The sequence below is a fragment of the Frankliniella occidentalis genome, unplaced genomic scaffold (assembly GCF_000697945.3).
Source record: "Frankliniella occidentalis isolate FOCC.00 unplaced genomic scaffold, Focc_3.1 Scaffold9, whole genome shotgun sequence".
Classification (NCBI taxonomy): Eukaryota; Metazoa; Arthropoda; class Insecta; order Thysanoptera; family Thripidae; genus Frankliniella; species Frankliniella occidentalis.
In genome coordinates this window covers 1,952,743-1,962,054 of record NW_026267139.1, presented here as the reverse complement: position 1 = coordinate 1,962,054, position 9,312 = coordinate 1,952,743, and the positions used below count along the sequence as shown (strand labels likewise).

General features: G+C 45.0%; 3 protein-coding genes across 4 annotated transcripts in view; 2 read left to right on the top strand and 1 right to left on the bottom strand.

Annotated features, from left to right (window-relative positions):
• Nucleotides 1-4,769, top strand: part of LOC113216250 (muscle LIM protein Mlp84B) — an 18,273-nt gene extending 13,504 nt beyond the window's left edge. Inside the window, 4 exon segments of the mRNA XM_052276876.1 lie at nt 230-555; nt 830-1,017; nt 2,174-2,279; nt 2,825-4,769. Coding sequence (XP_052132836.1) covers nt 230-555; nt 830-1,017; nt 2,174-2,279; nt 2,825-2,995 — 791 coding nt within the window. The 3' untranslated portion in view covers nt 2,996-4,769.
• On the bottom strand, nt 4,587-7,482 carry LOC113203324 (exosome complex component RRP45). The gene is made up of 10 exons (XM_026417937.2): nt 7,292-7,482; nt 7,018-7,112; nt 6,719-6,941; nt 6,413-6,633; nt 6,106-6,327; nt 5,804-5,991; nt 5,673-5,725; nt 5,253-5,583; nt 5,089-5,158; nt 4,587-4,993 (listed from the first exon to the last, which is right to left on the bottom strand). Exons 1-10 carry the CDS (start codon nt 7,355-7,357, stop codon nt 4,876-4,878), a joined length of 1,587 nt encoding a protein of 528 aa, XP_026273722.1. The 5' UTR covers nt 7,358-7,482; the 3' UTR covers nt 4,587-4,875.
• Nucleotides 7,483-7,568: 86 nt separating this feature from the next.
• Nucleotides 7,569-8,712, top strand: LOC113203341 (low molecular weight phosphotyrosine protein phosphatase 1). Of its 2 annotated transcripts, none has more exons than XM_026417967.2 (4): nt 7,569-7,764; nt 8,014-8,201; nt 8,285-8,446; nt 8,531-8,712. In XM_026417967.2, exons 1-4 carry the CDS (start codon nt 7,731-7,733, stop codon nt 8,609-8,611), a joined length of 465 nt encoding a protein of 154 aa, XP_026273752.1. In that variant the 5' UTR covers nt 7,569-7,730; the 3' UTR covers nt 8,612-8,712. The 2 variants fall into 2 exon arrangements, with proteins under 2 accessions (XP_026273752.1, XP_052132775.1); XM_052276815.1 differs by lacking the exon at nt 7,569-7,764 and adding an exon at nt 7,871-7,924 and having other exon boundaries at nt 7,995-8,201.
• Nucleotides 8,713-9,312: the final 600 nt, after the last annotated feature.

Sequence of the window (9,312 nt, the reverse complement as noted above, 5' to 3'; positions counted from 1 at the left end):
CTTGACGACGAGGGGCCGACCACTCAGATTTTTGGAGTCCATGGAATGTCTGGAATACTTTTGGAATACCTGAAATACTTTTGGAATATCTGGAATATTTTCGGAATATCTGGAATATCCACAGAATGTCTGGAATATCCTTACAATATCTGGAAATTTTCTGAAATATTTTGCAGTTTGTACATGGAATATCCAAGAGTGGCCCACACCTCGCGCTTGACAACTTGTTTGCTTTCCCCCTCCTAGGAGTGGCATCGCAAGTGCTTCAAGTGCCGCGACTGCACCAAGCAGCTCGACTCCATGCTGGCCTGCGACGGCCCCGACAAGGACGTGTACTGCAAGACCTGCTACGGCAAGAAGTACGGCCCCCACGGCTACGGCTTCGGCGGCGGCGCCGGCTTCCTGCAGACGGACGGGCTGACGGAGGACGAGATCTCGTCGCAGCGGCCCTTCTACAACCCGGACACCACCTCCATCAAGGCCAGCCCGGGGCAGGGCTGCCCCCGCTGTGGAGGCGCCGTGTTCGCCGCCGAGCAGCAGCTCGCCAAGGGCACGGTGAGTCCTCGCGTTCTCGCCAAGGTGCTCGCCGAGGCCGTGGACGACGCGTCCTCGTCGAAGTACTCGCTGTGTCCCTTGGTCCTCTCTGAGACCCTCTCCTAGGTCCTCATGGCGGTCCTCGCTGTGGCCCTCGCTGAGGTGCTCGATGAGGTGCTCGCTGAGGTCCTCGATAAGGCGTCCTGAGGTGTCCTCACTCAGGCCCTCGCCGAGGTCCTCTCTGTGCCGTTGGCCCCTCGTTTCACGCTTCTGTCTCCTCCCCTGCCCTCAACAGATGTGGCACAAGAAGTGCTTCAACTGCGCCGACTGTCACCGCCCGCTGGACTCGATGCTGGCCTGCGACGGCCCCGACAAGGAGATCCACTGCCGCGCGTGCTACGGCAAGAAGTTCGGGCCCAAGGGCTTCGGCTACGGCTTCGCGCCCACGCTCGTGTCCTGCCACGGCGAGTCCACCTGCCAGTTGTGAGTACTTCTAGCCGGGGGAGGGAGAGCCCCTCTGGCGGCCGTCGTGTCATCCGGGACCCTGTTGCTGGAGCGAACGCCAGTCGTAGTGGAAGGGGTAGCTGCATGTCTCATTCTAGTGGCCAGGGGTAGTGGAGGGGGTAGCTGCATGTCTCTCATTCTAGTGGCGCGGAGGCTACAGCGTTAACGCTAATCAGAATAACAAACCCATAACAAACGGCAACAGGGTCTCGCGGTTTAAACAAAACTTTTAAGTGTGTGCGCTAAAACCTGGAGGGTATCCTTAGAAAGATAAGTAGTCGGTGTTTGTAATACGACCGACATTGAGTCTTGCGCGGATGTTAAATTTCACGCACGTACCAATGCACTACTTGAGTTGCAATAATGGGCGTTTCGGTATCGGTTCGATGCCATTTTTGAAATTTGTTTCGATACCTCGGAAAGAACGACAGCGGAAAATGAAGTACAAAGTTCTAGAGTTCCTCTTCGCCCACCACTGACGCGGCCCCCCGCAGCTCGGCATACGGGTCGCGCACTCGCCTCGACCCCAACAACCCCCGCCCCTGTCGCCCTTCTCGTAACCGTAAACACTGCCTCTTTAGAGGCCCAGCTTGAGCTAACTGCTGCCGCGGACGAGCGTCCCGGGGCCGAGGCCGGGGCCGAGGTCGGGGCGTGTCCACAAGGGCCACTAGGTGCCCCCCGCCCCGCCTCAACCCCGCCAGCAGAAAATCAGTGTGCACACTTAAAAAAAAATAATAAAAAAGAAAGAAAAAAAACTTAAAAAAAATAATCAGAAAACAATTTTAAAAAATCAAGAATATTTTTTAAAAAGTAAAATTTAGAAAAAAAAATTAAAAAACAGAAAAATTGGTGCACGCTTGAAAATATTGAGGGTAACCTCTCGGTGGTCCGTCGGCCCGGCCGGCGGTGCGCCCCCGAGGAAGCCGAGGAGGCCCTGTATGCGCTGCTCGGGGGCGCCCCCAGTGTGCTAACCCCCTCCCTGTCCGGGGTGTGCGCGGCCCCTCGCCGCCGAGCCCAAAGTCGGTCGCAGTCAGTGGTGGAGCGTTAGAGGTTCCCTTTCTCTCCCGGGCGCCCGTGTCGCGACGGTCGCCCCCTCCTCCAGGGGTTTCCCGCGATCTCTATGCAAATGTTGCAGCAACGACGCGCGGCCGACGCACGGCGCCCGCGCCCAGGAAGGCAAGGGCTGCCCCCGCTGCGGCTTCGAGGTGTACGCCGCCGAGCAGATGATCAGCAAGACCAGGGTGAGTGGCCGGCAGCCTGTCAGCTGTCAGCTGTCAGCTGGTTGGTGGGAGAGGGTCGTCGGTCGTCAGCTCATCGAGGGAGGGATGCCAGCTGTTTGGGGAGGGTTGTCGGCTGATCTGGCAGGGTTAGTCAACAACTGATCGGCAAAGGTTTTCAGCGGTTCGGGGAGGGATGTGAACTGCTTGGGAAGGGTTGTCAGCCGAAGTCAAAGGGTTTGTTAGCTGATCGGCAAGAGTTGTCAACGGTGCGGGAAGGGCTGGCAGCTGATCGGGGAGGGTCGTCAACGGTTGGGTGGGGGGATGACGGGTTGCCAGCTGATTGGAGAGGGCTGTCAACTGGTTGGAAGTGATGTCATCTGATCGGCAAGGGTTTTCAGCTGATTCTTTTTCGGGGGGGGGGGGGGGGGGGGGCTCACCTGGTTGGGAAGGGGTGTCAGCTGATGGGCAAGGCCTGTCAGATCATTGGGTAGGGTTGTCAGCTGAATGGGGACGCTGGCCAGCTGTGCCGACCACTCGACTGACTTGCACCTTGCGTCCCGTTCCAGATCTGGCACAAGCGGTGCTTCAACTGCCGCGACTGCGGCCGCTCGCTCGACTCCACCAACCTCAACGACGGCCCGGACAACGACATCTACTGCCGCGGCTGCTACGCGCGCAACTTCGGCCCCAAGGGCTGCGGCTTCGGCATCGGCGCGGGCGCGCTCACCATGGCGTGAGCTGGCTCACCATCGTGAGCGCGTGCTCACCGCGCACGCTCACCGCGGCGTGGGCGTGCGAGCGGCGGCGGCAGCGGGCGCGGCGGGGGAGGCCCCGAAGGTCCCCGGCGAGAGCGAGCGACGAGCCGATGAAATGCGCGAAATCATTGGGTTTGCTGAAAGAAATACAATAACAGCCACGCGAGAAAAATATAGATAATAAAATGATAAGACGGAACCAAACGAAGCGGGAACCTCCCGACATAGTTCTGCGACGGAAGGGCGACGCTCTATATAAGCGAAGGGAACGCCATCGGCCTCGTCGCAGTTTCGTCTGCTCAATATTTGTTTGCTACATATACATTATTTCAGAGCGATGTACTAATTGTTGTGCAACGAAAATTTCACTAGCGCTACGTTGCTGTTTTTATTTTTTAATTATTATTATTATTTCTAAACATATAAATCTGCTATTTGCGCAGCCAAAACGTTACCAAATTTTATCCCAAAGGATTGATTGGGAGAAAATGGTTTGGTGTGAAAGGTGCTCTCGCGTCCAAGTTCTACTGCTGTGATAGCTCCCGTTTCACTCCCAGCAACGGGGGGTATGAGAGACTGAAAGAATTCTGAAGCAGAACACCTTTCAAAAAGACTTCTTGCATGTTTTATGTTTTGTTTGTATTTATAAAACTGGCACAGTGGTCGGTGGATGCACCTAGTGGAACCTTTACAGGACAACAGCAGAATGTGTGTTAAAAATATTCAGTGCAAATTTTGCCTCTTGTAAGTTCTACTAGGGCAGGCTAGGGACAAGTCCTTGTTAAATTAAATGATGAATTAATCCATTTATATGTATCAAGTTCTTGTCTCCAAATACAGAAGATACCTCTGCTGCAAGCATCACTGATTCAATGTTTATTATATCTGTAACTAAGAGGGACCATTGCTGAGATAACGCTACCATTCCAACCAGACCACTGTGTCAGACGTATATATAAATTTTTGTGAATGTGTTGGTGTAGGGTAAGTGAATGGATTATATTCGGACAGGAGCCACCATGTCGCTGGTGAGCAGCGGATTTTTTTCTAAAAAATCTCAGCAACCTCAGCTGATACTGAAAATTGTTAACTGATGAATGTCATAATATAGTTTCCAAGTTTTGTCAAGAGTAAGTCTTATGCTTTCCATGTTATTATAAAACTTACTTAAATTTGCTTTCTGCTTATGCTTCCCTCTCACTTCAGTGACATGATTGTTCGAATAAGCATCCACATACTAGTGCACAAATGCATTTTGTAAAAAAACTAATGAAAGAACTTTGTACATGGCTTTGTGAAGAACACCGCAGTTGATTAAGTGCCAGAGTATGTTTTACCATCTGAAAATCCAATGCTTAAAATTTTGATAAGAGTAAGTCCGTACAATATTAGCTTTGCAAATTTGTCAGGATGCCATTTCTGACAGAAACGAACGACCAGGTGTATTACACCTGTTGAACTTCCATTTAATCATCTAAACTTTATCTTGTGTATTTTTGATTGCCTATCGCACAAGGCAATTTCAATGGAAGTATTTGACTGGGCACAAGTCCATGTGTCTAGTACCTAACAACCAGATGGGCAATTTTGCTTCAGTGTCAATAAAAAGCATGATATTATTACTAAGCTAATTCTTAAATCAACAAAGAAGACCTCTCAATATGTTCTCAAGTCATCTGAATAAGAGGAGGAAATAGAATAAAATTGTAAGTCTTTCATAACTATAAAAAAAAAATAAAGCAAAATCATGATCTGATTTAAGTTGTGCATCATTTTGAACCTCACCAATTTGAATCTCACACAACACAGACTACATGTTTTAAGAAAAGAAATAATTTTATTTAACAAAACTTTCATTATTATTACCAAGCATTTTTAGAATACCATTGCCTTGCATTAGAATCCTGACTTCTACCACTCTCTCCTTTTTTCTTGTTTTTATTTTTATTCTTCTTTTTCTTTTTCGAATCAGGAGTTGGGCTATAGTTTCAAAAATCAAAAGATTCAATAAGTATGAGGCACTAACGTTAGATTAGAAATATAGATGCTTAAGCTGATTTATTTACTGTACTTACTTATTAGTTGGAGTTTCTATCTCTCCAGCTGTGAGTGTTGTTGTCTCTTCTTCCTCACTGTCATCCAAAACTAAAAACAAAAATATTCATTGATTACTACAACACTGAGAGCAATGACATTACTTAAGTACCTTTGCATTTTTCAGATAGGAGCCCCAAATTACCTAAGGTCTCCACTTTTTTCATTCGTTCCTTTTCCTCTTTAGTGAGTTCTTGCACAACTTCTAGTTCATCATCATCAGAGTCATCAATTGTAGTAATTTCTGGTTCAATCTTGGATGTTCTTTGCTGGTTCTTTGTTGTAATTTTGGTCTGAATCACGGATGCCCTGGGCTGGTTCTTTATTGTTTCTCTGCGATTTGCAGGGAGATGTACAACACAGGTAGGGTCATCACTGTCATTGTCCTCCTCGTTGCTTTGGTTCTTCTCATTGTTGTCTGATAAATCTTCCTTCATTTCTTCATCTGTCTCTCCACCCATCTCATCATCCACATCCTGTTAACAATGAAATTCAAAGTGAAAGAAAGCTATTCCATTTTTACCATGTAACAAATGTAACTTCAACAAAAATTTTACAAGCTTACTTGTAGCTCTGCAGAGTTCTCTCCAATAGAAACAATAATTTTCTCAGAAGGAGCTAAATAAAAGAGATCAACAAAATTGTAAGAAAGGCATAAGAAAAATGGTAAATGAATGAAAGAAAAGTGTGACTTACTGAATTCTACAGCATTTCCCTCATCATCAAACTTAGTGTGCTTGTTCTGTTGCCTCTGTGCTATTAAGTTTTCAGCAACTTCCTGAATAGACTGGGAATTAATTTTTATCTTCATACGCTGGTCACATAGAGTTGTGATCCTTCCAGCCCTTATGCATGCTGTTAGTCCCACAACTTCATTTTTAGTCCTGAAACAACAGAGAATAGACTGTTAATAATATAAAAACCTATTGGTATTTTGTACACACTTATAAAACTGGTAATATATCCACAGATAATAGATTAATTGTTAAGCTACCTACCTAGCTTCTTCATCTTCTGCAAGAGCTTTTTTGATGAGCTGAACAATTTCAGCAGCAGAGGCTCCTGCTTTTTGAACTATTTTAAGAATTGACTGATGGTCACTTAATGCCTGACCACCTAGATGCAAACCACACAGCTCTCTGTAGGCGTTCATACCAACACTCAAACTAGCTTCTGCAGTTTGCTCTTCTATCAATGTGGGATCGGCAACAATTTGCTTCCTGCAACAAGAGAGTTCAGATTGTGAGAAATATTTTCCACCTGGTCTTAAAAGTTTCTATTGATATTAAATTTTCTCATACAAACCCTTTATTGAAGATGGCATAAGTTAAACAAATGGGAAAGTGATGTAAAGCAGTTTGCAGTGGTTCCTTTTCACTTGCATCATGGATAATGAGTCTATCACCAGTTGATGTGACATCTGGACGTCTAAAGTGAGCAAGTGCAGATAAAGCAGCAATTGATGCACATTCAACAATATTTCCTTCCATATTTAAAACGGTCAGATCTACACGTAGCGCCCACACCTGAGAAAACAGTTGTTCACTTTAATTCATGTGGAGGACATAAAACAAAAGTTAAAAAGGTACACAGCGAAGAAAGACATTGTACCTTCTCCTCAGCAATTATACAGAGTGACTCCAGGTCAACACACTTTGATTCTCTAATACATTTTTCAAGTACTCTTGTAACCTCAACACATGCTTCTGATGGTTTTCCTGGTTCAACATGTTCAGCTGACATTGGGCTGAACTCAACGTTAACAAATACCTGACCTTCATTAGGTCTGGTCGATTTTGGCTGCTGAATTTCACTGGAGACCTGTGCCAGCACTCTTCAGGCAGAAAGACATAAAACATTAAAACTTCATCAAAAAATACTACAGATCATTTCAACATGTTACTGCTAACCTTGTGTCACCTAGGGCTACATGACAACAGCCATATTCTTTACCAAAATTAATCCGAACAGACCTTCGGTCATCAAAAGATCTGCCATCTAGCCGCTGTAATTAAATGGATTTACAATAGTATGTGTGGCAAAAGGTTTGTGATATACAACATAAAGGTAATAACTTAAAGCAAGAAATAAATATATAAATGTGTCAAAAATCAAATATTGGTGAAAATAATGCACAACATAACCTAAACAAAAACGTTGTTTTCGTTAAGAATGGCTGATTACCTTGCGTTCAGAAAGAGCTGTTTTCAAAAAGTTTTTTTCAATATTGGAATACGGTGTTTCTTTCATCGTGACCTTTTATTGCACTTCAGTATTTTAGAATTCCACTTCCTAAAAATTTCAAGTTAAAGTAACTTTTTGAACACAAACAGACCGCATGCAAAGCAAAGACCTCACTGCGTTTACGTAGATTTTTCATTAGCACGACGACAAGGGGGTGGAAGAAGGGGTGGAGGGGAAGGGCAGGGGGAAATGAAAGGTGAGGAAGAGGAGAGGAGGAGGCGGAGGGGAGGAGAGGAGGGGAGTTTGGTTTTCAAGTCAAGCCAAGTCGATCACACTCAAATTTTGAAATTTGGAAAGAATAATTTAACGTGTTTAAAGTGTTGTCATCATTGAGGTGCACCTTCCCTGAGTTAAAGCAACCCTCCTCGTCGCTTGTCTAATGTCCGAAAAGAAGATCTTGTGCATTTGCCTCGGTAATAGCTTCCTACTTAACAACTTCAGTGTGGCACTTGCCACATTTCTTAGGTTATACATTTTGTCTTAATCTCTTTTACTTGACGTTAGTTATGCCTGATATCGGATGGATATCAGATTATGTCGGTCGCTAGTCGGAACTGGTCGAAAGCATATATTGTGTTTATCATTATCTGTTATTTATATATTCTTGCACTTAAATTTCGTATTTAATTATACATTTTCTCAGATTGTCTATTTTGTTCCAGGCAACATATGCCGATCGCCAATTGCAGAGGCGGTGTTCGCCAAGTTGATTAAAGAGCGGAACTTGGAAAGTCAATGGAGCGTCGACAGTGCAGCTCTGGGCCCGTGGCATGCTGGCAACAAGCCGGATCATAGAGCTTTGTCAACACTGAAGAAGCATAATGTACCGTATGACAATAGGGCACGCCAGGTGAGACTGTGTTTCAATTAATTACCAAAGACTACCTAATTCCCTTGTCCAAAATAAAGTAATTATTTTATATTTTATCATAGATAACTAAGGAAGATTTCAATAAATTTGACTACATTTTTGGTATGGACGACGACAACATGTCATCACTTGAGAGGAAAGCTCCTGAAAATTCTAAAGCTCAGTTGCTTCTTTTGGGATCCTTTGATCCAGAGGGCGATCGCATTATTCGAGACCCTTACTATGTAAGTTTGCCACAGGAATCTATTTTGTACTTCCGTTGTTTAAAACACCATCAGGTTTTCTGACACGTGTTGTTTTCCATTTAGGACGATGGTGACGCAGGGTTTGAAAAATGTTATCAGCAGTGCATGCGGTCCTGCTCTGCATTTCTAGACAAGCTGGTCTAGCTTACTCTCTAAATCAACTGTGATTTCTACTGCATTCCCTTGTGGCTTTTAATTAAAATTTCTTTGGTATTTTAATAAAACAAGAAGCAGCCTTACTCAAAGGATTCTGCAGCATCATTTCCTTTTGTGAGTACAAATATTTACAACCAAATTATACAGAGTAGTATTGTGTAATGCTTCTGAAACAGTACTATGTATGGTACTGGAGTGGGAGCTTATTTTGTCGCTAAAATCAGACAATGACGACTCTGAAATGTGATGCCAAGTAGCTGAAAGCTACTACAAGAAAACTCAGCACATTTGATTTCCTTTTCTAAAATAAACAACACTATCCACTTTCTCGTTTTGCATGTAATGCACAAATGTGTAGAATATTGCGACATTCAGGAGGCTTACTGTTCCCTTTCCTTCCTTGGAAAGTGCTCCAAAAAATTATCCCGAGAGAGCGGTGTTAAAGTTTCCATCCATCTGTTTTAATTCTATCCTTAAAACGTCCAGCAAAAGGCCGCCACTAGTTATAGGCACCCCCCCTGCATCCTGCGTGAATAATTGTATTGTCATAGACTAAGTGTACTGGGATACTATTAGGTAAAGTATACTGGTATACGAATTTTATGCGTGCGTGGAGTATCGCCGTCGAAGTCTCTCGACGCTACTCCGCGTCTGCCGCAGTGCCCGCATTGCCTTGGCCGGCCGCCAGC